Raw genomic sequence first — 26137 nt, forward strand, 5'->3', positions numbered from 1 at the left:
TTGAGTGGCTCTTGGAGGGGAATTGATCTTGTGAGGTCGCATAAAAGGGACCAAGAACGTGAACAAATAAAGATGGTCCAAGTCGACCCTCAGTCTAGGAAGAGAAACACTGTGATGTATCCTAGCCAGTATAGCACCCGGAAACTAACAGAAAGTGATGACACGTATCTCACCTAACATGAACTAAACCTTTAGTGACTCAATTACTTAGACGACTATAGTGTAAATCGTAAGCTCGAGATAGTAGAATCCATGTGCTCTTCACGAGCAGGCACATCGGAGCGTATTCGGCGGTGGCCACTGAGTCTGGTAGGATCATTTTTCGCAACGTGGCCGATTCAAAGGGGCTGACTCTTACCACGAGCCACAAACCGACGGGTATATATGTACGTAGATGCTACTCAGAAGTGTTCGAGTCAGGAGTTTGGCAGTTGAGACATAACTCGAGAGAACTGCCGCGCATCGAGGGCTCCTCCAGCTTCTCGTTTTGCATGTGCCCAGGAGTTGGCAGTCTTGTTCAGTCTTGGTGTTATCACGAGAGCCAATGAAAACTACAGCCTTTGCGTTGCCGCCGAACAAGTCTCTATCGCTGAGGATTCCCCACGGCAGGCGACAGCCTTGGCTTGTCTTGACACTGCCATCCTGGAGTTTTATATCCACATTCAGACCTGCAACTGCCCCGTAAATGTGGAGGATCGATAGATGTGGATTTACCTGGGGCCGATTATGTTGAACCGAAGGAAAGGAGGAGAAGATGGGCCTTTTGTGGTCTGATACCGAGGTCTTCTCGGAAAGTCCTACGTATAAAAATGTGCCAATGAACCTCCGTCTCGAGTCGATCATCTCGATCTCGTAAACTACCTGGGTCTGGGGGACTTTGGGTTTCTGATACTCGCATACTCTAGAGTGTCTTGAGATGTCAGCAATTGACAAGAAGTCGGACATGGCCGAGAAGCCTTATGACTCGGCCCACGTTGAGAAGACTGACCCAGCCTTGTCAGTATCGTCTTCGAACAGAGATGAGGAAAGTACTCCAAGGGAAACAGGTCAGGATTGGACAGAAGAGGAGGAGGAGAACCTTGTGTAGGTTGCTATGTCTTGACCCAGAAAGGATTATTGACCAACACTCTGTGGTAGCAAAAAGCTAGACTGGAGAGTGTTTCCCATGCTCTGCGTGGTGTTTGGATTGAGTCTCCTTGACCGAACCAACATCAGCGCTGCCTATATTGCTGGCATGTCTACCGATCTGGAACTCACGGTGGGAGCCCGGTATTCTATTTCGCTTCTAGTCTTCTTCATTGGTTATGCACTGTTTGAGATCCCTAGCAACCTGGTCATCAGAAGGCTGGGAGCACGATGGTGGCTGAGCTTCCTAATTATATCGTGGGGTTGCTGCGTTCTAGGCATGGGATTTGTCCACAACTGGGTAGGCCTCACGGTTTGCAGAGTGTTGTTGGGAATTTTCGAAGCCGGCCTCTTTCCTGGTGCTATCTTCATTATTGGTTCCTGGTACAGACAGTTCGAGACGGCTCGCCGCGTGTCACTTTTTTACATGGCCTCCTTGCTGGCATCCGGGTTTGGACCCATTTTCGCCTACGTCTTGTCGCTAATCCGTGTCGGAAATGGCGTCTACGCTCAGGGATGGAGGTGGATCTTCATCATTGAGGGGATCGTGACAGTGGTGGCAGGAATGGTGTCGCCATGGTTTCTGGTCGAATTCCCCGAGAAGGCTAAATGGCTGAACGACCGCCAAAAGCATATCGCGAGTGCACGACTTGTGGTCGACAAGAAAGCGCGAGAATACGTGCACCCAACACTCAAGGAGAGCATGAAGATGTTGCTCGACTGGAAATTGATCATCTATAGCCTTCAGTACTTTGTGTCGGCATCCTCTGTGTACTCGCTGGCGTATTTCAAGCCCATCATTCTACGACAGGGGCTGGGTTTCTCGTACGCGCTCTCGCAAATCCTTGCGTCTCCGCCATACGTCTTTGCGATCATCATGTCCCTCTTGATGGCGTGGGTGAGTGACAAGTACCGTATTCGTTGGCCTATTCTCTGCGCTCAATCGATCACCGGCATTGTTGGTCTTCTCATCATTTTATACACCAAACCTCCTGGGGTCCGATACTTCGGCCTATACCTTGCCATTTTCGGCACGCAGGCAAATGTTCCTGGCACATTGGCTTACGGACAGAGCCAGACTGCCGATGTGAGAAAGAAAGGTGTTGTTGCTGCAGCGATGATCAGTGTAGGTGCAGCGGGTGGAATTACGGGCAGTACCATCTTCAGGAGTCAAGATGCCCCGGTACGTACTTCACCCTCTGGACGAATTCCTCAGATCATCGTTACCTCGAATCTTCTTAAGACCATGTGGTAAGCGGATACTGACCTCATCTGTAGCAATATCTTCCCGGGATGTGGGCAACGATTGGCATGCAAATGTTATACTCGATAACAACATGTTCATTCAGCATGTACTTGAAACGACAGAATCGTTTGGCGGACGAGGGTAAGCGACCTGCACTGGAGGGTGTTGAGGGATTTAGGTACGCACCATGAGAGGCGTCCGCGGTAAAGAGGGCACGATCGCGATGTTATGGAGGTGCACGTTCAGATCAGAGAAGGGACCCTCGTCAATGTTGGCCACTTGATAGTACGAGCAGACAGCGCTGCTGGCTGTCATCAAATCCAACGGCCATGAAGTCAGCGATTGATCAAATTCTGGATAGGTCTATTCACTAGACGAAATGAAGCACCCACAAGCTTGAGCTGTTCATGTTCGGCGCCCTAAATTTCGTAATATTCGGCGTGCGAGATAGTTGATTGCCCATCAGAAATGGAAACTTGATCATGGACATCGAAAACGCGTAAGAGAAAGGCTCACAGCTTCCACAGTCATGAGTTGTTCCTGTCTGCTCCATGGTCTTTGAAACGCGGGGACTGACTGCTGAATTGCAATGTCGTTCTTGGACTACAGAGAGCTAAAGCAGAAGTCCTGCGGCTCTCAAGAGTTGGGAAATTCGAGTTGAATGGCTCAGAGCACGCAATCGCTCGTAAGAGCGAGAAACCCAAAGCCATCAACAAATGCGGACATAGCAAAATCCCTTGTGGGCTGTAAGGGCAAAACAAACCAGAGCTTAAGCAAACGAATAACTGAGTGGCGACATTGATCGATAGAGCCTTTTTGCCGTTGAGTCACACGCGAGAGGTATCTGGCAGGCAGCGCCGTACCATGACTGTCACCCAGCACCTCTCACCAAGTCGGTCAAGATCGCCAAGTGATAATGAAATAATACACGGGAAGGAGTGACTGTCATTGCACTGCAGACCAGGGGGAAACAGCGACAGAGACAGGACTGACCTGTGGACCTCCTTCCTCGGGAGTTTTATCATCAGAGCCCATCGTGCGATGAGATCTCAATGATTGTGCACGAAGCCCCATATGGCTGAAAACAGTGGCTTGATTTCTGCGTGTCACGAGAAAGGAAATGGCAAGGCACATGAAACTGCCACTGGTTGATGTGTACTGAGTCATATGAGGCTTGAGAACTCGTCTTAAAGAACAGGGTCGATGGCGCAAGTGCTAGTTCCCCCAGATGCTCTTGCCCTAACAACCATTGCGACATGACCTCGGTGGCAATGGGTTTCCTGAAACTGCTGCAAAACAACGGTGAACTGGAGGTGGAGAGTTCTTGGGGGTGTTTGACAGAACAATTCGCTGGAACAACAAAGAGAAGTTGACAAAAGTGTACATCTCTGAAATTCGCAAGCTGTCAGGGATGGGATTTGGTTACACATGATTTTACCGAGGGCTACCCCGTATGCACTCGTACGAGGTATGGAGTACTGCACGTGCCTTGGGAGTTCGAGTGGCCCCAGGCACCCAAGGGTGGAAGGCCAAAGATGGCGTCAGCAAACTCGCGTGTACCGAGGGAGTCCAGTCACTCAGTGAGTGAATTGCGCCAAAGGATCTTTTCCCGTCATCTGTGTTATTCAACGTGCATAAAGATTAAGGAGTGATTTTCGGAGCTGGTCTTGTGCCAGACCACGCGGCATTCTCAAGCGCGTACGCCTAACAATTTGTTGCACGTCTGAATGGCAAGCTGGCTGGGATGAGACCCAGGACAACTCGGTCCTCTTGGAGCAGAGTGGATGTCGACACGCTAAACGACGTGGAGCCCATGTCCGGGCGTTTCAAGACGCCACTCGATTTGACCATGTGTACACCACACCTGGGCTGCCTCGTGGGCATCTGGATGACGATTGGTGCCCTTTAGCTGAAACTAGCGAGATGTGAGACCGATCATTCCAAGGAGCCTGTCTCAATTCGGGTGCTAGATCTACAAGTACGAGTCCGCATCCGGATTGAATTCCAGTCTTCCAGAGGCGAGAAGATTGTTTGTCGGCTGATACAGGATCTACCGGGTACGGGCCCTTGCTCGTGCAGACGTACGAAGGCCTCCGTAGAGGGTGCGGTAGCTACGGAGCCCAGGTTTTTTTTTTTAATAACGGATTCTGGTTGTGTTTCAGATGACGATCAATGTGTCAATCCGCGTTTATCGTGCGTTCTTCAGTTGGATGAGGATCCTGCCTTCTCACAGAATCCAACTGTGGACTGTAAGTCAACACGCTCGGTGACTAGCATGTTTCAGCAAAAACCATCAATGCATGATCAGCATCGTGCTGCAATTGAACGAGAGACTAGGACTTGCTCCTGCAGGACATTACTCAGTACTCGGCAGCGTCCTTTGTACGTTGATTGCTCCCACGAGTCAAGGGGTGATCGTAGGTGGGTGGTGTTTTAGCGACAACAGGATTCGGAGCGAAGGAAAGGAAGCAGAAAAGAGTGCAGGCAAGCACAGGGGCAACAGGGACTCAGGGATTTAGACCTCAGGGAGGCAGCGGGCGCATCGCCTATCAAGGCAAGTCCAAGATGCAGCCTTGAGGTACCTCGCTTCCACCGTCCATGGAATCTGGGACATTCACTCCCTGCCGTCCAATGACAGCTCCTTTGTTGTCTGACTGTGCGTATCCAGACATTTTTGCTGAGTCTGCCACCTGCACGTCTTCACGCTAGCTGCCATTGATGGGCCGAGGGGCACCAAGATGCCCCCAAAGCGCTGCAAAGGGAATGACAGGCCGTTGGTAAGAGGCTGAATATTCCCGCGTCAATCCGAAAATGCTTCACTGCTAGGCGCTCTCAGCCATGTACGAGTATTGCTGCACTTTCCTCTGCTCTCTGAGAAGGGTTGTCATTGACCCCTAGTCCTAGCCCTGGTCCGGGTCCTGGTCCGGGTCCGGGTCTGGGTACTATAATAGAATAAGATTATCATTTCGTATCTCCCTGGGCAGGTAGGAGGTACTCCGTCCTCGTAGAGAAGGGTGCGCGCCAAGAACCAAACAAGAGCAGAAATAGGCCAACCAATTTGGCTTCTGGCTAGGACGGGTGCTCAATGCTCATAGATCAAACGAAGGCAGAGGCAGCCTTCTGGAGATGAAACGCCTACTGCCGCACAGGTATTCGTAGGAACGGGTCAGCAGCCCAAGAGAATGCAGGAGGCAGAGTCAGCATCATGATGCATGGGCTGAAGCGTTTTGGGTTTCCCCAAGGGCCGCATTGCCATTCGCTACCACGACTACTCCGTATGTCGTTGCTTGGCCGCAACAATCAAGAGATGGATGATCGATAAATGGCTCCAGTGTGCAGGCATTCGTAGTTGCAGCTACTGCTACCTAGGGAGGTGGTTCGCTATCTTCCGACTCGTGCACTGTGGCAGGTGAGTTGAACTTGCCGCACGCACGCGTGGTTCCCGGCCTGACTAACCAACTATTGAACTCACTAACGATGTTCGAAACGTGGGCAATTCGGGAATGGAATGCCAGGAAAAGCCCGTGCTGGTTGGCTACGCATACTACCTGTACACAGTACTCGTCCATTGCGACTACTAGTTTGGACTTGGGGGTTGACGGTGGGTGACTGGGGACTGCAGCGGCGACTGGGACCGGGGGTGACTTTGACTCTCTTAGGCAGATCGAACCACTTGTTCGCTAGCAGGGAAAAACAATCATCCTTACTCGTAGGCTGCACCTCCCACTCCGTCCTGCCTGCTCCTGGCTCCTGAGTCCCGTGCCCACTACTCCTAAGAAGTTAGTGCTACTCATAGGCTGCTAGCATGTTCCGTTCCACGCGCCTCAGGCTGAAGACTTAAGCTGGGAACGCGAAACTTTAGCTTGCCCAGGCATGACGGGGGCTAAACCACAAACCGGTTAATGGGCACTGACACACCCCTACCTGCTACCCATTGCCGAAGCTTGGGGCCTGCCTTGGAGTGCCTAGGAGTCGCTGTGTCGCCCGCCGCCCACTCGGCTGGGGCTCCCACGACCCGATCTCCTGCCTGACAGTTTGGTGCTTCCGGGAGGGGCGACGTGAACGCTCTAAAGAGGGTTTGTCTGAGTCTGAATCGGATTCTGTCTTGACTCTTGACTCTGGAGTCTTGACCTTGCTCGCCTTCGTTTCTGCCCGTCGCAGGCTCGCAGCCACTCACTCCCTCTACCTCTACTCGTACTTCTCCCACTCCCACTCCCACTCTCACTCCTGCGCCCACGCCCACCCACCAGCGACCCTCCACCCGAGCTGACACACACCACCAGCCTGGCATCTCCTCGAACATTTCTCCTGCCTCCTCAGATCTCTTTTCTTGTCTTGTCTTGTCTCCATCACCCACCTCCTTCCCCCATTCCCACCAATCTACAGGGCCGGTTTATTCAACACGACCTAGCCGCTCGTTGCTTGCTCGTCCCATTCTGCTCTTTGCAGATATTCTTTCCCGCTTGCCTCGAATCGTCTTTTTACCATCCTTGCTACCACTGTCACTCGCTACCTGAGCCGGCACTGGAACCTACATCAAATCGCTGTCCTCTTCCTCGCGCTTCGCCTTCCGCGAGCCCATTCGTTTAGCTGTCTGCGTCTGATTTCAATCTCGTCCTCGTCCTTAACATCTACCTCGACCTTTCAAGAGTCAAGACTCGTAACGCTCGAGGGAAGAAGCTGGACTGTGAGTTCGGCTTGCCTCCCGCTGCGCCAGTTGCCAACCTTTTTCATAACCCCGCGACCTGGAAATCCGCCATGTCTACTGCTGTAGCACCTCCAGTCCTCGCCTCATTGCCAGCGCTTGACCGGAACCCGAGTCCTAGGAGCTATCCTCCTCTGGCACCCTCAACCTCCACATTAGCCAGAGAGCGATCCAACGAGAGACAGATGCCTTCAGAGCCTACCAATGGGTTTAATCCCAACGAGCGAACTCCCTCGGATGGCAAACGATCTCCAAAATCGTAAGTCACGCCTTCGATACACTCCAATGCTTTTGGACCTGAACTAACATCCTCAAAAGTCGTGGTAGTGCGGGACATCCTAAAATCGTCGTCAAGAAAGAGCCTCCTGCTTCCCCCTCTCTTCAACCCAGCACACGTCACCGACCAAAGAAGTTGGACTTGAACACGAACACCAGCTCAATCGCAAATGGCATCAACTCCCGCCCCTCGGCAACTCCCATGACGGCAGGTGGTGGTTTGGTACTTCACGACGTTGGTTTGGCTTGCCTCTCACCTGGCTTTCAGACCCAAGACCCGGCGATGCGGGAACAATTAGAGCGGAGCATTTCGGTCCGAGACCAGCAACGATCTATCATCCAGGCAAGGCTCCTGAAGTCTGCTCGCGGCGATCCTTCAGATCCAGGAAAGTCCACAGAAGAATCATCCAATGGACCAAAGACCACCGGCAATAACTCCAAGAAGCGGCCCCCACCTGGTTTGTCAATTGTTCCTCCGGCCGCAGAGCGATTTGCCAACGAGCGGGTTGTTCAATCTGCACCTCTGAATCAGACTTTCACCGGCAGAGATGCCGCCCCTCCGTCGAGGCAGATCAACAACCAACCATCCAACCTCTCCCAACATTCCCAAATTCAACATGTGCCTGCTATCCAGACCAGCAACCGCCTTCCTCCAATCTCTGACGTTTTCGCTGCGAACGAGCTGAACCCGGGACCCAACCGACCTCCATTCTTACATGCCAACTCAACTCCTTCGCAGTCACATGGGCCTCCTCTTCCATCTCCTGGCTTTCCGCCACAGACTGCTCATCCCATGTCTCAACATCAGGCCGCACAGTATGATCGATCTAGAGAATATAGGTCGGCGGAAGACGCTGTACATGAAATGACCGGAGGGCGAGAGGACCTCCTGCCCAAGATTGTCCATTATGGTGGACATCAACCCCCCACACCACCCTCGCCACACCCAGGGCGGAAAGACAACTTGACACCGAATAAATATCATCCTGGGAGCATTCCCACCAGCCGACGACGAAGTCGGAACGAGTACGAAGGGTCCAGCCCTCCTTTGGGTTCTGGACGAGAGCGAATTCGATACAGTGGCCCCTTTGGCGAGGGGCGTGATAGTCCTGCCACTCAACGGGCTAAGAAGGAGGAATTTCTTTCCCTTTGTTCGAGAGCCTGGGACCTGTTCCATTCTTGATATGCAGAAGGCGGCTTCGTGCCTTTATATCTCTCCCTTCCAAGCAACGATAGGGGCGGCCCTGCGTGGCGTAATGACTTATTCGAACAAGCTTTTTACTTTGAACAGTGAATCACCGACGATTGGGGTGCTTCCGACTCGACGCTTCTGGGCCAATGGTTCGGTGAAATGTCTGAAGCCTTCTATCCGCAATTTGCTTTTGATTTCCTGATGAAGGTTTTTTCATGGGGACAACATTAATGACAAGACGAATGAAAGGACTGGCTGGACTGGGACTAGTAATAATATACCACAGGGAGAAGTGACTTGATGACCGTTGGGATTTAGGCGGGACGAGGCCAAAAATGAAAGGGGATGGGTATCTGGGGTTTGTGGGCAATGGACCCTTGTTTGATTTGATGTGCTTGGATTTATTGATGCAGGCGACCGGTGGCGTGTGGGGGCCCCGGTGTGTCTTCGAGCACTGCGATATCTGTCTATGGAATACGAGGTACCGAGCACTGCCTAGGAGTAAGTAGGAATCAAGAAGGGAAAACTCTATACAAAGCCATCCTCGCGCTCGACATCGTGACTTCATCCGGAAGTGTCGACCCTTGGCAGCTCAAACCACGAAGGCCATTTATATTCTTATCGTTATCGAGAGAAGCCCCATCTGCTTGGTCTTTTTTATTTAGCACGGAGTACGGAGTACATCCCGAGTACTTCATGCATGACCCAAGAAGTCGTTCCACATATTCCCCGAAGGAGTCACATGTGCTGCACCGCTTGGCTCTCTCCAACTCACTCTTCGAGGTTCGAAGAATGTTGGAGCAAGAGAATGGGCAACCTCCATATACTATAAGAGAATTGGGGTAACATTGCGACACCCGTGCAAAAAAGTCAAAAGCGGCTCCTCCGCAAGTCATTGACGAACTCCTACCTAGCACTGCCGTCCCGCTTCCTAGGAACGAGGAAGTGCTCGGATTCTCTACCAGTCTACTTCTCCCAGCCTACTTTGTAGGGACACGCTCAAGCAGGACGAGAAACGAGGAAGGAAAAGCTGGCCTTGCACTACTATTGTTTGGTCTGGCGATCGAGATTGAGTAGTGGACAGCGGGTACGGTTCCCGGTTCGGTTCCGCTTCCCCACTGCTACACCTGCTTCTTCGATTTCGACAGTGGGACTCCCTTCTGTGAATCTTGCATATCTGCGTCGTGCGCCCCGGCCAGGAAGAGGAGAAGGGCGACGGCGGCTTGGTACCACTGCTGGCAATAACGCAGATACTCTCACCACACGCCCTTCGCCTCCAACACCACCCCCAATGCCGCCCGGCACGATGCGGGCCCAAATCCTCGAAGCTTTCAACCAGCCATACACCTTCTCGTCGACGCATCCCGTGCCAGAAACCCCACAGGGCCACGATGTGCTCATCCGGGTGAAGGCCGCATCGTACTGCCACACAGACGCGGTGTTCGCGTCCGGTCAGATGCAGCAGGGCCTTCCGCGGATCGGGTCGCATGAATTCGCGGGCGTGGTGGAAGCCCTGGGGCCCGATGCCGAGAAAGTCGCGGCTCGCACCGGTGTCAAGATCGGTGATCTCGTCGGCGTCCCTGGCCGTGCGTATCGCCCGTGTGGGGAGTGTGCTGAGTGTACGGAAAATGGGGGCGATTTGGACGGCTATGGTGTCTGGTGCCCCCGCGCAGGGAATCTCGGCTTGACCAAGGACGGTGGCTTTCAGGAGCTGTGTCTCGCTGATGTGAGGCAGGTCGCTAGGGTGCCAGATCAGGGCGATTTGAGGCCGGTCGATGTCGCGCCGCTGATGTGTGCCGGTGTGACGATATGGAATGCGCTTGAGACTGCCGCTGCGGAAGTGAAGAGCTCTTCTGGCGGTGCGGGTGTAGAGGGCAAGTATGTTGCTATCGTCGGGGCGGGTGGTGGTTTGGGCCACCTGGGAGTGCAGTTTGCGGCCAAGTTGGGTTGGAACGTCGTTGCGGTCGACACGACGTCAGCGATGGGGATGTTGCAAGAGGTTATCTCAGACCTTGGCGAGGAGGGAAGAAGAGTCACGGTCGTCAATGCCATAACCGAGTCGGTGGATGCTGTCAAGCGTAAGATCTTTGGTGAAGCCGCCGCATGTCGTGAGGGTGAGCAGGGCGTGGACTCTGTTCTCATTCTACCGGAGTCGCAAGCAGCATTTGATTTCGGAATGGGAGTGCTGAAGAATCACGGGACTTGTGTCGCCGTTAGTTTCCCCAAGGATGGCTGGCGCTTTAAGCCGGGTGACTTGGTCTTTCGACATATTCGGCTGCTAGGCGTCTTGACGGGCAGGAATCGGCAGTTGCAGGCCATGGTCGATTTCGCGGCCAGGAACGATGTCCGAGCCAAAATCAGGACATATCCACTGGAGCAGTTGAACAGGCTGGTGGAGGACTACCACAAGGGAGTTGGTGGGAAGCTGGTGGTTGATATGGATTTGCAAGGATGAATTGTACCAAGAAGGATTCAAACTAGGTAGCCTCGTCCTTTATCTGTCTCGTCTTGCCCTGGGCATGTCCCTCGCTTCTTTGCCCTTTTCTCTTTTAACTTTTCGTTTGTCAGACTTGTCGCGAGCCTGCTTGCCCATATTCTGTCGCCTCTCCTCTTTGACAAGTTTCCTGACCTCTGCATCCTTCAAGTAGTACGGCTTAGATTTCTGGCCAGCACTAAGGGCAACCTTTTCTTGCTGCTTGTGTTTGCTCCTGATCTCATTTTCTTTCTGTCTGTTTTCGGCGTTTCTGGCATTGGCTTCCATGGACATGACTTGTCGTTTCAACTGAGCGATGGCTCGAGGGTCCTTGGATTTCTTGATCTGAGATTTCATCTCGAGGATCTCAGAAGCCTGGTACGCGGATAGAAAAGAATAGTTCTTATTGGCACGGTCAACGGCATTTCTGTCCCTATTCGCAGACATTACTGTAGGATCAAAGCGAGGATCACGAAATTTCAAGGCTGTGGAGGTGTCAAAGACCGCCCGCGTCCTCGACACTGGCTTTCTGGCTGATTCGACAGCTGGAGCATGCTTAGATGAGCGTTTTGGTGCTTGAACACGGGCTTCTTTGGACCTCTTGCGGGTGTCAAAGAAGTCATCTTGTTGTCTCCCGTGAGTCTCTGAAGCTGTGTCGGCCAGCTTTCGTTTTCGAGGATTGGGATTAAAAGATTCTTGTGCTTTCGCCAGTGCACCAAAACTTATTTCGTTCAAAGGCTGTCCCTCGTCGGCTTCTTCTGAACCTGAAGAGGGCCCGGAGTGTGTATCTGAGTCGGAATGACGAGACTCCGATGACTCCCCTTCTGTACGGTCATCTTCAGATGCAGTACCTTCGAAGCCCTCTAGGTCATCTTCTTCATCCGTGAAATCATTGCGCAATTGAACAGGACGATCAAATGAGGGTATTGTCGCCATTGCGATGGTATTCATGGAACATTAACTGAAGAGGGATCTCATCCTCACCTGGACTTTTTTTTCGTCCAGAAGTGACGTCGGCGAAAATAGAATCGGCCTTACTGGATTAGGCTAGATCGATCCCCGAAGATTTATTTGGGCAGTATTTCTCGCCCGCAATGGTCAGGCGGATATCAACACGTTTACTGACACGATAACTTCACTTTCACTGCCTCTTTCATTTGGTTGTGTCTTCCAACCTACCGACCATAGTTTTTCCTTTCCCCGCATATAGCGCCCTCCCTTTCACCCTCGCGCTAGCAGCAGAAGGCACCTGCCTTTCACCTGCCCATCACGCGCGCCCGAAGCATCTCTTTGGAGCCAGGATTGTCACAAAAAGTCTGCCTCACTTTACTGTCACCTTCGTTCCTCTTGGTCCTTGTTGGTCGAGCTAACAGCATATCTCAGTGGCAACTCTTTTGCATAGCACCAAGTTCTTGCCCTCGATCCTCTTGCCTGCCTCTCATCATGTCTAGCGAAGCCCGGGGCCCGGGCCGGCGTAATCGATCGCAAAAAAATGCTATTGTCCCTGGTCGCCCCCCTGTGCAGCGACAGCGACATTCCGGGAACGTTCCAGGAGCCATGCACCCCAGCCGAGCAGAGCAAATTTGCCAAGGTGAACTCTATGTCTACCATGAACATGAGTATGAGAACAGGGTTAACACCTATGAAACAGTGGACTCTTGGAGGGCATACAAGGACGATGACCTCAATCTCCAGTCTTCGCTCACATCAAACCCCTACCAACCTCTGGGCTCGTCTAATGGAAACATCCCGACCTCCGCTCAGCTCGGCTTGAACGCCCGTGCCCCTGCCTTCACTCCTTATCAACCTCGGAGGTTAGTCCACAATTGCGCTCGATATCCTAATTATCGAGTTGACAAACCCTACAGAGTTTCGAATGGTGTTCGCGAAAGACAAATTCTACAGCAGGCCCTCCAAGAGCCTCAGAGCCCGAATTACAGATACCCTTTACACAGTCGACAAGGGGGACAGAGCACTCCACGCCAGCTCTCTGCAAATACTCCAATTTCGTCCATCGAATCAGGTTTCGTTCCACTCCGCACGTCAACAAATCTTATTCCCTCGTCGCTTCCCCCGAGGTTTGCAGACCGCCGCAGCTACAGCCGAACCCCTCCCAATGTCAAACCTCCGACACGTCCATTGGCAACAGCCAAATATTTGAAAGATGCTGGAAGATTGCCAGAGGCAATTAGTTCACCCAAGAACCTTCTAGTCATCCTTGATCTTAACGGCACTCTCCTAGTCAGACCCAAAAACGGGAAGAACCCAATGTCGTTTAAGTTACGACCAGGAGTCACCAGTTTACTTGAATATCTCTTCGCTAATCATGTTGTCATGGTATATTCGTCTGCCCGACCTGCAAATGTACAAGGGATTGTCAAAAAGTTATTCCATCCCAGACAACAGACTCAGCTGGCGGGTATCTGGGCAAGAGATAAATTGGAGCTAGATGAGGACCAATATAATGCCAAAGTTCAGGTTTACAAGAAATTGGACAAGATCTGGAATGATCCAATCATTCGAGCATCAGCAGGACCAGGACAGAGGTGGGATCAGACAAACACCGTACTCGTCGATGACAGTCGTCTCAAAGCAGCCGCACAGCCTCACAATCTCGTTCAGGTGCCCGAATTCGAGAACAATGCTCCAAAAGAGGGCGGTGCTGCCCTTCGCTCTTGGCAACTGCAAGAGATCGCCATATTGAAGTCTTTGGAACAGAGGCTTGAAGAACTTAAATGGCAGGTTGATGTTTCAAGATTGATCCGTGAATGGCAGACCGGTAAGCGATCGGCTCCTGGTGTTGTGGACGAAACCATCGATCAAAAGACACAGCGGAATGTTCAAGAGCAGCTACCGGGTGAAAGTAGTTGTACCGCTAGTCTCCAAAGCGTCGATCATATGGCCACCGAACTGGCTCAAAATATCTCCTACAGCCCTCAAATCCCCCTAATATCCACCCCCACGGACCATGGATCAGATGTCACCAAGGAATCCTCTCTTTTAGATGTGCTTGAGGAAGAAATGAATCGAACCATGAAGAACACTCACCTCAAGGAGAATAATAGTCAACGCAGCGAGTCGCCTATCAACGAAAGCGTCTTTGCCGAACTATTCAGCCGGGCAGGTAACAAGTCTCCCAAGTGAAAAGATTCGGTGTGAAGGGGTCTGTGTTGATGCCCCGCCCACTCTGAGATGCTTGGGCGGCCAATAATTGAGCATGTATGAGTAAAGAGACTCGAGAGACGCGTGTATGCACACGACAAAACCGATCTCAGAAAGAAGAGAAAGACGATGACAATGATTCTGATGAACTGTCTGCTCGCAAGCTAACTAATCAAGGAGCCTAGAAAGACGCCATGAGACACGAATCCAGATCCCGCAGTTCCTGGAACTTAATTGCCACATCGTATGTCAGTCCCGGTTCTTTTCAGTCTGTCTCCATGTTTCGGCTCCGTCCTCTATTTTTCCCACCGCGATAATGGTCCCGTAGAAAAGTTCCGTTGGGCACCACCTGGCGGGTTGAATCTTTCAATAATTGGGTACTAACATGGCATTGATGAATCAATTACAGAGTAAGAATAACCTGTTCAGTTGGAATCAGACACCCTCACGTCTGGCGGGCCATAAGTGGATCTATTCTCTCCGATAACGGACCAGAAGTCCTGTATGAATTTTCGCTGCCCGGTCGTCGCAGGTCTTCCGGCGAGATAGCGGCGATTGTCAATGGGCGCCGTCCACTGCCCAGGGTGACCGTCAATCATGATTCCTCCAGATTCGACCAAGATACACCAAGCGCCGGCAACGTCCCAAGCCCAACAACCACATTCCCAAAAAGCATCCTGCTGGCCCGTAGCGACTCTGCATATTGTGATTGCCGCGGAGCCAGTGCATCTCAATGAGTTGATAAAGCGGCTACCTGTTGCAGCGGTGCGAGCCAAGGTTGTAAATACTACTAAGTTGAGTTTGAAATTTGGGCCTTCTTTATCACTTCCCCATTCTATCCCAACGCTGGCAGCATCTAGGCCTTGCAAAGGCGCCGAAACAAACGGGAGCTTTTGCCTCTCGCCATGGAATATTTGAGTGAAAGCCCCGTGGCCGCGTGCTGCGTACCACAACTCTTGCCGAAAGGGATTGTATACGACACCGACGGCAGGTCTCCTGACAATTAGTAGACCAATCGAGATACACACGTCCGGAAATGAGTGGACGAAATTCGACGTCCCATCGATAGGATCGACGATAAACGTGGGGCGATCTGAAATCTGCATTCCTGTCTTGTACGTCTCTTCACCAATGAATTCGAGGTCGGGATAACGCTTCGCAAGTGACTGTCGAACAAATTCTTCCACTTCCTGATCTGTTGGTGTCACGATGTCGGCGGCTAGAGCAGGTAGGCGGTTAGCTGAGGACAAGGAGGATGCGGATGCAACACAGCTCTTGCTGTTCTTTTTCTGCGTGATCACAGGTCTTGATCTCTGGGCCTTGAGAATGATTTCACCAGCCTCCTCAGCAAATTCTGTGAGACAGGCACAGATATCCAGTAGATCATGAGACATCCTCTGGTCTGGCTTTTACCTTGAGAGAATGGCCGAGGAGGGAGCTCACGTTGAAGAGCATCTCTCGCAAAGGCCCTTTTATCACCCTGGACTCTTGACCGTCCATGTTGCTCTGCTGTGTTTAAGCACAATCTGAAGGTATGGCAAAGACTCAAGTATCATATTATCCGACATCGAAAGTCTAGTCTATTGAAAAGTCCACTGTCTACTTACAGTACCTGTCTTGATATCGGCACGAGCTACGCGAATGTGAGTTCAGGGGAGTGACCAAGTCGGAGAGTCCCAGCCATGCACGTGCTTTAGCTTTACCATTGAGCACGTTCAGTGGCCAATTGGCCGCCCTAAGAAGCAGAGCAAAGCTTAATGTATCGGCTAGTCTTTGCCGAGCCAACAAGCCTTTCCAGGAAAGGGCGTCCTCTAGCCGATAACCGAGCTCCACCCACTCCTCAGAGGCGAGGAGGCGAGGAATGCCACGCACCGGATAATTTGAGCTCCACGTCAAGCCTCGGGCATGTATTTTCGCCTATCGGCGTGTGTTAGGGATGTCTTCGCTCGCATCGAGCTATCAATCCTCGAACCAGTACCTTCCGTTGACATCTAGTTTATCCTCTTTAACATCGCTTTGACTAGACATAGCTTCATCGGGCAACAACGTCCTCTCGATCCGCGGCCGATAAGCAGGATCAACATGCCCACAACAGCAACAGTACAAGGACCAGACACCCACGGCTGGGTGAGCCCACAGCAAACTATTTACCGTTCCCGGGTCCGGAGCGGCTGCCTCACATGCCGGTCCAGGAAGGTGAAATGCGACGAATTGCGGCCCCAGTGTGCCAATTGCACGAGGCTGAAGCGGCAATGTGTCTACAATGCCAAAACCCGGCACTCCGATCACCCAACAATTCAGAACCAAATAGGCTCCCGCTCGATAGATGCTTCACAAACCACAGCGTCTACATCCGCTCTAGCCCCTAGCTTATCGATCGAACATCCAAGACATGTTTTCGCTAAAGCACAACCCTATCCGGAGGATGGTACCCAAGTATTTCCGATCACCATCGAGGATCGTTTTCGTTCTCCAGACGAATCTATCGTCCAAGTCACAAATCGGCTAATTGATGTACTGCGCGGTCAGAGTCAGACCTCTGCCTTAACCAGTGATGATGTGGAGGGGGAGGCAGATTTACCTTCCGTCCTCATATCACGGGATATCAAGTTGACGACGACTATGGACATATTGACCGCTCGTGAAGTTCCACTGCAGCCGCTATTTTCCATCTTTCTTGATTCTGTCGAGTGCCATGTACTCACACCATTCGACAACGTCAATTGGCAACGAATGAAGCACCATGTAGTGGAAATGGGGTTGGCGAATCGCACTGTCGCTTTGGCCATTATCTCTGTCTCTGCACTCTACAAGGCCCAGCTGTACAACCTGCCTTTGTCAAAGGCCATCTCCCTTTATCACGACGCTAGGTCTGCTTTTGACCACCAAGTAGAGCACGGAGACCCTCAAGATTTTCCTGCAACTTTGGTTGTTGCTTTTCTCTTGTCGCTTTTCTCGTTCTTTCACTACGAGGAGGTCTGCCTTCTCAAAGAGCCCAGTGAAGCGTTTCTCGAACAATTAAGGACATGGCCTCAGCACCACCACTGCCTTGGGGAGCTTCCTATGAGGTTAATGCTATGGTTGAGGATCCTTCAGGTCACCACACTGCGTGGAGGTGGCATGGGGATGATCTCCGAACAAGTTCTCGGTCTCTTCCCCACCTTCAAACCCGGGCAGCCTAATCTCAAGCCCGACCCAAAGCACCAGTCTAACACCGCGACTCATCTCTATGAAATGCTGAGCGGGCCAATTTTTGAGTTCTACTTGCAACTGCAAGAGATATCCGGCGAGATAGCTCAACTGACCCACTATCATCGCTCACGAACCACAGGAGCCGATCAAGATGAAGTCTCACAGCAAATCACTCTGCTCACATCGAAACTCCAAAACCTCTGGGACACACGATCTGTGACCCAGTGCCAAACACCCAAAGACCTCCTGGCAAACCTCTCGCCCACTATCGCCGAGCCCTTGGTCGCCCTCATTGGACTCTGCACTGCCGCCTATCATGCTGAGTTCATCGAAATGACCCGTCTCATCGGTGATCCTGTTGCCGAACCCACAGGCTCTAAGGAAGGCATGCGCGAGATCCGCAACCTGATCGACGGCGAAAACAGCAATGCGGCACATGACAAGCATGGCCAGTTGCGTGCTGGATACCTGCGCCCCTTGTTTCTATATGCCATCGAGTGCATGGACGCCGACAAGAGTGATTGGGCGGTGCAAAAGTTGAGAGATATCCACAACCCCATATGCCGGAGTGACTTTTTTGCCGCGTTTGCAAAAGCCCTCTCCGATGCGCAGCTACGCAAAGAGAGGCGGGTCACTTCCAAATATTTCTGTATCTGGTTCTTTGGCGTGCCTCCACCATTCTTGTAGCGCTGGTGTTGGTATTGGCGTCAATCCGGGCCAAAATCCACGCCCGTAGTCTCCTGCTTGGAAGGCACTTTAAATTCGATCTTTGTTCATAGGGAACCTTTTCAGATTTTTGCAATTTGATCAATGGTTATTTCCATGTCTTGGAATTGTATGGAAAGAAATCCTCGGACAATTGCAGCAGTACCCAGCAGTAGTGTTAGATGAGACTCCGAAGCCCCATATCGAGAAAATGAATCACTACAGGCGACAGCATCACCGAGTACTTGCGAGATCTCGGGACCGGACTTTTCGAGGATACAGAATATGATTTTGTTGGAAGAAAGTTCAATTCGAATTGGCCCACTTGATGGGGTTTTACCAATGCTTCAACGAAGGAAATATGTCCGGCAACACCCGCACCAACAGCACTCAAAGATAGACCCAGCGCCCTCTCACCAATGCTATCCAATCGATGTGAGAAAATCATCGTCTTTATGGACGCTGTTTTCTCCAGGAAATCCATGGTCAGGTACTTAAACCAGCCTACATGCCTTGTGACTGTGTGTGCAGGGGTAGTTGAAACTCACTCATCGAACCCTCGCCCTGCCATCAAAGCAAAATTGCGTGTGAAGGCCTACCGCACGTGTCCTTCCTAAGCCTTAACGGATTTTCTCCATCTGAAGTGTCCGACCCACTTCCTCAACGTTAGTATTAGCAGTAGCGGTGAGGTTTACGTGCTGCTTAAAGAAAGCGCGTGGGGTGATATTCATCTCGAACAATAGATCCATCTCGGTGGTAGTTCGGTTCTTAGTCTCGGGGACGAAAGAGAAAGTGAAAATTGCGGACAGGAAACAAGGTCCGGGCCAGAAGAAGCCGGTCTTTGCTGACCAGTTCCATGCGGTCGGATTGAGCATGTAAGGGGTGAGGGGCCCAGCAACAATGCCAGTCAGCACATAAGTCCAGCGGGAGATGGCGAGGGCCTTGCTGCGAAGCAACGCCGATGGGATTTCCGAACACAGGGTATTGGTCAACGGACCGATGGAGCAGTTATATAGGAACGATGAGCTGATCAACACGCACCCGATTGCCCACGAGTATGCCGATTCGTGCGTTTGTGCCTGTGGCACCCCGAGTGATCCGATGAGAAGCATGAGCACGAACATCAAGCACACGCCCCAGAAGTAGATGGTTCGTCTCCCAAAGAGCGGTAAGAGATCCCACCGAGAGAATTGAGTTAGCGTAACAACGTCCCAACACCAAACAAAACCCAACTTGGTTCAAGGGAAGGCTCTCACCGAGAAGAAGCCACCGATTATGGCGACGGCGAATCCAACAATGGTCATGTTGAAAGCATTAGTTGTTGCCATGCCAGCTTGTTGGAGGAAGTATGTCGAGTATCCGCGAATCAGGTTTCCGTTAAACGTTTGAATGCAGTATATTCCAATGACAATGAGTGTCCTACGAAGATTCGGGCCACTCAAGCAAGCCCAGTAAGTGGTTCTGCTATCGAGTGCGCATTCGTCCTCGGTGGTTGCTACCATCAATTTGAGATTCTTCTCTAGGTCGTAGTTGATGTTCCTGGCGGAGGTGAGTCGTTTCATGATCGTCCTCGCTTCATCCAATCGGCCTCTTCGAATAAGCCACCATGGCGACTCGGGTGCCAGATACACAATTGAAATCAGAATCACAGGCCAGACCTACCTGCGTGGTGATTTTTTTGGTTAGTCAACACACCTTCGGGGACTGTCGAGTCAATAGGAGAGAAGCAAATTGGAGCCTTACTGCAATGCAAAAGGGATCTTGTATGCCCATTTAGTAGCCATTAGCAACGTGCCTCGAAGCACTCCTGTCGCAATGATCTGCTCAAATGCCTGTGGTTGTCAGTCGGAGAATCAACAAAGCGCGGGTTGAAGATCAAGGGAGTTGGTCCACACCCAGCAAAAGTTGACATAGTTCGTCAAATATGGCCTCAGGCACAATGGGGTGACCTCGAATACATAGATGACGGTGGTGGTCTGGAATAGCCCTAGAGGCACGCCTTTATGATGAAAATCAACAATAGTTCCGGCCACGCTTGAGAAAGATAATATAGAAGATAGGCTCACCAACCAGGATCTGTCCGGCCAGGAGGACCGTGAGGTTCGGTGCGAAAACTTGGATGAAGATCAAGAAGACGGCGGTGAAGAGCCCGCTCATCAGAGTCTTACGGAAACCGTACCGTTCACTGAGGTAGCCAGCGCACAGGAGGCCGAGCAGTTGACCACAAACCGAGCCGTTGCCCAGGCCGACCTACCAGGGTGCCGAGATCTGGTAGAGTTCTGCTTGACGCGATGTCCGAATGCTTTTTGAAAGGCCGGCTGCGCGAACAGGGTGCCCAACAGCTTGGTGTTGTAGCCTTCCATGATCACCGCGGTCGACATGCCGATGCTCCACATGACGCCTCATGGGTACAGCTTGAGAGCCTGGAAGAAGGTCAAATCGTGCTCTTGAGCATTGCCATCTTGAGCGTCCGCCAACGCGATACCAGTTGGTTACTGGCAAGGCTTCAAGACCCTCCTCTCCTGTCTTGCCAACGGCGGTGGTGCCCTGTTGCTAACCCATTTGCTCGACTGTTCTTTAGGGGTCTTTCTAGTTTCCCGATGAACTCTTGTGGTAAAACTGATTGAGGGGTGAAAGTTGTGCGTAGTCCTTTCTCTTGAAGAGCTGCTTGACAACAGCTATGTTCTTCTAGACAGCAGACAAGACAATGCCAGTTTTATATATTAGCCTTTTGAGCAGAAGGAACCTTGAGCTCTAGATCGCGCGAACGCTATCGCGAACCAAGTGTTCCAGCATAATATTGGCAATATTAAAATTTTGTATTCTACCGGCTCGGCCATGGCATGACCTTGCGGACGCAATAGCTACTTGGGCAAGGAAAGTGGTGTCGAAGTCTGGGTAAGTACTACTGTACCAGCGACAAGCAAGATCTTGGCCACGTGCCCTCGTTGCGGAAACTACCTCTTTTAATTTCTAGGTATGAAACCTTGCTTTGGCGACGGGGGAGAAAAGGTTTTTTCCTACCCAAGCACCCAAATTCCGGTAGTCAAATTTCGAGAGTCAGACACCTTCAACGGGGTGTTGAAAAAGCTCCACTTTTGCCGATAGCCGATCGGGCTTCGCTCGCTTATAGGTGGGTTACGAGGTGCCACTCTTTGATATTCAATGGGCGTACATACGAGTAGAGTCTCGACGGACAAGGATCAATGTGTGTGAGAGAAAGAGAGAGTCAACTCTGCGACTGCAGTTGTTCACAGTTCCCACACCCTTTTAGCTTGATCCATGATTTTCAAGCCTTTTCTATCAGATTCTCTGTCTGGAAGTTTGATGTAACATGTCCCGAAGGAGGTTGACAGTAATATTGCCTCGCCAGAGTTGGCGGGCAGGTACATACTAGCTACCCAGGCGATCAAGAAGGCGAATGCAAATTGAACTCATGGACTCCTCGAGTCATGCGATACAACGGATTAAGAGGGAGTAATGCTTTTTAACAGGTGGAAATGCAATTATATCGTTCTCAGTTGCTACTGTATAAGCACCACATGCACACTGAGTCACAGCTGCCAGTCCAACCTGGCAGGCAAGCGGTTGTTACTGTTATTCTGCCTTGCTCTGAGACAGGTAGCGATGGCCTCAGCGACGGCTTTGGAGGTGAATCTGTACACCAGCGTGGCACGAGTACTTTTTTTTAAGAGCGCAGTAGAAGTTGATATTATCTATTCGAATCCAAACCTATCTATCTTCAACGAGATGATCTTTAACCTTTGGCCTTTCCATCTAGATTCTAGATTCTAGGCTTGAGCAACTCTTCCATTCTCATCCTCATCCTCGCCGAGATAGAAGAGTCTGGGAAAAGCCAGCATGGTCTCAAACGTGCAAAACTCCACCGCGCCCAGCTCGAACTCGAACTGCTGGAGAGGAGGAAGCAGCCGTGCAAAGTCTCTCTGCAACTGCTCGTAGTCGTCGCCATCAATATACCGGAGCAGGTAGGCGACCGTCACGTGGAATAGATACTGATCGTGGTTGGGCGCCTTGAAGCCTACAGTGTCGGCGAGGAGATCCCTCAACCTCCTCATCCGCTTTTCCTCGTCGGCAGTCGCGCCTTCGACAACCAACGCAATGCCGCCGGTGGCAGGGTCGAAGCTTCGGACCCTCATCCGATACGGCGGTGCCAGGCCGTCCTGTCTTAGGCGTGGGCCGAGCTGCCTCAGGCGACACGCGAGGTCCTTCGTGGAGTCGTCGAGGTCGGGTTTAGGCATCCCATCCGGCCACATGCCCGGCTCGCACTCGGTCTCACGGACGCCGTCGAGAACCGTCATGTGCCATGAGCTCGGCGGTAAGAGGAGAATGCGGTCGGAGAGAGTTGGATGGGACTCGAACTTGTTGTATAACGTCTTGAGCCCGTCGATGAGAGGCGAATTCACTGGTATATGGCACACCGTGGTGTTTCCAGGGTAGCGTTGCGCCACACCATCCGGATCGAATTTCGTGGGGATGCCGATGGGATAGTGTGGCCGTTGCACAGTAGCTGTGTTTGGGAATGTGGTGGTGGTGGGGATAGAAGCCATGTTGGCTCCCACGTTGTGCTTTGTTGTGCTGAGTCCGTGATACTAGTTTCCCTCCTTGATATAATGCCGAAAGCCCGAAGAAATCGATGGTCGTGTGTGTCAATGAAGTTCTCTGAAGAAAGTTATATACTTGGTTTGTGTTTTGACGTTAGCTTTCAATTGCCGATATAGGACCCACGTAAATCGCTTAGTAGGGAATCTACTGAGTGCTTGGGTCGTTAGCTCGCCTGGTCGATTCGAGCAACCTAGCGATGCGGAGGAGGACTGCTGAAGAGTTCGTGTACTCGGTACTCGGTACTCAGAGCAGACACTTGGGAGGCGATGTCTGTTGCAATGCACCGACCGAATAATAGGGTACATATCCAATAATTACATGATTAAACCTGATTGAGGAAGTAAATGCGCAAACTTTCACCACAATATCATTGCTTGAAGCATTGAACCACTCCGATGAGTTATTTAGCCCCTCTCCCCGAGTACATTGAATAAAGACCATCAAAGTCATTCACATAGCCATCTGACATTTACAATGCAACCCAGGAACACTGAATCATTCCCCTCATCGGCTGGCTGGTTGGAACATTCTCGGGGTTCATAAATCTTTCAAGATTCATAGAAGCCTCATCTAGGTAGACTAGACATTCTTGACAAGTTCAGGCAAACCATCCCAGAGTGACTCTGCCTCGATTTTCTTTTTCATTGCTTCTTCCGTCAAGCCATTAATCTCGAGGCTTTCAGCCTCTAATCCAGCAGCCACATGTGTCCACATGGGATCACCCCATCGCCGGGCTTGATGAGTTGCCGCTCGTGCACATTTAAGTGCCTGCTCGTCCACGGTTCCTTTGAACATTTTCTGTTGCATATAAATCAGGGCAAGTGCCGTCGTCATCGCACTTCCAGTCGCCCTTCCTGCATCCATGGCACTTTTTAGATATTGCTTGACGGTAAGTGTAGTGGTTGACAAAATAGAAACCATCAGTGAATAGTGAGCCTTGATGTGTTTATTTGCAGAGCCCTCTGCAATGGGTCTGATGCTGCTAAGGAGGGATGAGAGTCGATGGTGCTGCGGGTGTCGTGGGTTTTGAATGATGAATGCAGCATTCATGGCTGCAAGGACTCTGAAGTTCCGGGTAGCGTCAGAGGCCGGATAATAGGCGCGAGAAATTCTATGGTGGATTTTGACTTCATGAGGAGCCGAATCCTGCTGGGGAACAAGCGCGAGAGGGCCTGATTGATAGACTGCCAATGCCGCCGTTGTGTTGCCAAGTCCTTGCAAAATGATACCCCTCAGATAAAGCATGCCAGACATCATGCTAGTAGGGAAACTGCCCTTGAGGCTTTCCGCTATCTGAGAAATCTCGGTAACAGCTTTGTCAGCCTTTTCCCATCGGCCTCTCGCAGACAACATGAAAGCGATCAGGCAAAGAAATTGGGCTTCTAGTAGCTTGTGTCCTATGAATGAACGATCGGATTGCTCATAGATCTCAGACAGGAGAGGCTGTTGCCAGCCTCGTACAAGAGCAAGTCCGCTTTTAGCATACTTTTCAGCTTTGCCATCATGGCCGTTTTTATGGGCGGCACTGTCGGCACTAAAAAGGAATCCCAAAGCCTCGGCCTCCTCTTTGAGCAGCCATAAGAAACCCATGAAGTACCTACCATTCTTCTCAAAAATGTGCCCACTGGTTGAAACGTGGACTCCTGCCAACGAGCGTTTGGAGATGGGAAGGTGGATGAGACCATCTGCACGCCAGTTGGTATTCCCGATTGCATCATAGAGGACATCATGTAAAATCTTGCGCTTTTGCTCCGTCTGCACAATGTTGCACTCCTGCACACTGCTTGCTAGATCAATAAACTCCATGACGATTGTCATTTGAGGAATCGCTTCGACATCTGGATTGAGTTGCAGCGCTCGGGCTTTTGCCAACGCGCTTTGCGTGGCAGTGATTGCGTCTTGACTGGAACTTGAGAGATGCAATAATGCTTCAATGACAGCTGCGAATGCGAGAATAACGGAATCCGAATTTTGTCGCGCCAGATTGGAGATCTTCTCTAATTGTGTCGTTGCATTATGAGCGTCTCCGAAGGACGATGAGGCCAATGAGAACATGACGTGTTGAAACCGAAAGAGATATTGCCAAGCAGTATGGCGATATGCCTGGATGTCATCTATCATTCTTTGTATATCCCTGAGTGCAGCTTTTGGTTTAGATTGGTATAGTACTTTGGACAATAGCAACTGCATCTCATACTTGAGATCGACAAACTTGTGGCGCTCACAGAGCTCAATAGCCTTGGTAAGTTGTGTCTCAGCCTCGTCGTAATTTTCAGTTTCCTCGTAGAGTACCTGTGCATATCGTAGGGAGGCCTGCGCTTCTCTGAGGGGCTGAAGTTTTAGATTGGCGAGGGCTGATTCGAGGCAGCCGAGAGCCAACGCAACTAATTCCTGATATTCATCTGTCACTTCAGGCAGCTTTCGCGCTATAGAGAGGTAGTCATCCGCGAGCGCGCATAGGAGTGTGGGGTATTCAGGCTCGAGGAGGTCGGTCTTGACTGGTATATCTTGGAGCTCCGGGGTTTTTGCGGTTGGTTGTTTTGGTTTCGTTGTGATCTCGACAGCTTGTAGAATTCGAGACTTGCTTTGGGGTGGTGAAGCTTGCACTTGATGAGAAATCACAGGCGGAGGGGGTTTGGGCGGTTGTATCTGTATCTGCTCGAGCGAGACAGTGGTGGGAAGTCGCTGATTGCTCATTATATGCGGCTGAGAAGGAAACTCCTGCTTTACCTGCGGAGGATACTGTGGCCCTGGACGATGTGGTGGCTTTGATGATGGAGATTTCTTTTGGCTTTGGCCTTGAGGCTCGTGACGTACTGTGGACTGAAGATGAGTTTGATGCTGATGTGATTGGTGTGTTTGATGTGATGTTAGTGAAGGAGATCGACCTTTCTGTGAGGGGTTGACAATTTCAAACTTGGGTTGCTGATGTGATTGTATTGAAGGGGATCGATGCTTCTGGGAGGGAATGACAGTCTCAAAATTCGATTGGATAGGTGATTGTGATGGTGGTCGCTGTTTGGGTGCTGGGGGCGGAGGAAGAAGCGGTTGAAGTTGAAACTGCCGTTGAACAGGTTGGGCCAACGGCTGAGGAACAGGCTGAGGAACAGGCTGAGGGCGTTGAATCACGGGTTGGTGGGTGTATTGGGCGTGTTGCTGCAGATGGCGCTGATCAAGAGGAGAGTTTGCCGGTGGCTGTTGATAGAATGGCTGCTGGAACTGAGCATAATCAGTTTGGAAATCGGGTTGAGAGGACTGGTTTTGATTTTGATTTTGATTTTGATGGTATTGAGGATAATTCTGTGGACGTGGCTGGGTGTATGATTGAGGTTGAGGCTGTGGTTGAGGTTGCGGTTGAGGATGTGATTGTAGTTGTGGATGTTGATAAGGCTGAGAAGGCCGAGAGTGGTTCTGGTATTGGAACTGATGTCGGAATTC

At 51.3% G+C, this 26137-nt stretch overlaps 10 protein-coding genes across 10 annotated transcripts; 5 read left to right on the plus strand and 5 right to left on the minus strand.

Moving 5' to 3' along the window:
• Positions 1–1165: 1165 nt before the first annotated feature.
• Positions 1166–2562, plus strand: A1O9_03234 (uncharacterized protein; the record flags this gene model as incomplete). The annotated part of the gene is made up of 2 exons (XM_013408802.1): positions 1166–2308; positions 2404–2562. The coding sequence occupies 2 exons, from the start codon at positions 1166–1168 to the stop codon at positions 2560–2562; spliced, it is 1302 nt and encodes a 433-aa protein (XP_013264256.1).
• Positions 2563–7129: 4567 nt separating this feature from the next.
• A1O9_03235 (uncharacterized protein) lies at positions 7130–8535 on the plus strand (the record flags this gene model as incomplete). Its single annotated transcript, XM_013408803.1, has 2 exons — positions 7130–7335; positions 7395–8535. The coding sequence occupies 2 exons, from the start codon at positions 7130–7132 to the stop codon at positions 8533–8535; spliced, it is 1347 nt and encodes a 448-aa protein (XP_013264257.1).
• A 1300-nt stretch (positions 8536–9835) lies between these two features.
• Positions 9836–10999, plus strand: A1O9_03236 (uncharacterized protein; the record flags this gene model as incomplete). The annotated part of the gene is made up of 1 exon (XM_013408804.1): positions 9836–10999. The coding sequence occupies one exon, from the start codon at positions 9836–9838 to the stop codon at positions 10997–10999; it is 1164 nt and encodes a 387-aa protein (XP_013264258.1).
• A 39-nt stretch (positions 11000–11038) lies between these two features.
• A1O9_03237 (uncharacterized protein) lies at positions 11039–11953 on the minus strand (the record flags this gene model as incomplete). Its single annotated transcript, XM_013408805.1, has 1 exon — positions 11039–11953. One exon carries the CDS (start codon positions 11951–11953, stop codon positions 11039–11041), a length of 915 nt encoding a protein of 304 aa, XP_013264259.1.
• Positions 11954–12460: 507 nt separating this feature from the next.
• A1O9_03238 (uncharacterized protein) lies at positions 12461–14161 on the plus strand (the record flags this gene model as incomplete). The annotated part of the gene is made up of 1 exon (XM_013408806.1): positions 12461–14161. One exon carries the CDS (start codon positions 12461–12463, stop codon positions 14159–14161), a length of 1701 nt encoding a protein of 566 aa, XP_013264260.1.
• A 443-nt stretch (positions 14162–14604) lies between these two features.
• Positions 14605–15573, minus strand: A1O9_03239 (uncharacterized protein; the record flags this gene model as incomplete). The annotated part of the gene is made up of 1 exon (XM_013408807.1): positions 14605–15573. One exon carries the CDS (start codon positions 15571–15573, stop codon positions 14605–14607), a length of 969 nt encoding a protein of 322 aa, XP_013264261.1.
• Positions 15574–16261: 688 nt separating this feature from the next.
• On the plus strand, positions 16262–18058 carry A1O9_03240 (uncharacterized protein; the record flags this gene model as incomplete). The annotated part of the gene is made up of 1 exon (XM_013408808.1): positions 16262–18058. One exon carries the CDS (start codon positions 16262–16264, stop codon positions 18056–18058), a length of 1797 nt encoding a protein of 598 aa, XP_013264262.1.
• A 638-nt stretch (positions 18059–18696) lies between these two features.
• A1O9_03241 (uncharacterized protein) lies at positions 18697–19849 on the minus strand (the record flags this gene model as incomplete). Its single annotated transcript, XM_013408809.1, has 3 exons — positions 18697–19308; positions 19372–19734; positions 19772–19849. The coding sequence occupies 3 exons, from the start codon at positions 19847–19849 to the stop codon at positions 18697–18699; spliced, it is 1053 nt and encodes a 350-aa protein (XP_013264263.1).
• Positions 19850–21867: 2018 nt separating this feature from the next.
• A1O9_03242 (uncharacterized protein) lies at positions 21868–22644 on the minus strand (the record flags this gene model as incomplete). The annotated part of the gene is made up of 1 exon (XM_013408810.1): positions 21868–22644. One exon carries the CDS (start codon positions 22642–22644, stop codon positions 21868–21870), a length of 777 nt encoding a protein of 258 aa, XP_013264264.1.
• A 634-nt stretch (positions 22645–23278) lies between these two features.
• Positions 23279–25396, minus strand: A1O9_03243 (uncharacterized protein; the record flags this gene model as incomplete). The annotated part of the gene is made up of 1 exon (XM_013408811.1): positions 23279–25396. The coding sequence occupies one exon, from the start codon at positions 25394–25396 to the stop codon at positions 23279–23281; it is 2118 nt and encodes a 705-aa protein (XP_013264265.1).
• Between the last annotated feature and the right edge of the window lie 741 nt (positions 25397–26137).

This window comes from Exophiala aquamarina (genome assembly GCF_000709125.1).
Source record: "Exophiala aquamarina CBS 119918 chromosome Unknown aczIA-supercont1.2, whole genome shotgun sequence".
In the NCBI taxonomy this organism is placed as follows: domain Eukaryota; kingdom Fungi; phylum Ascomycota; class Eurotiomycetes; order Chaetothyriales; family Herpotrichiellaceae; genus Exophiala; species Exophiala aquamarina.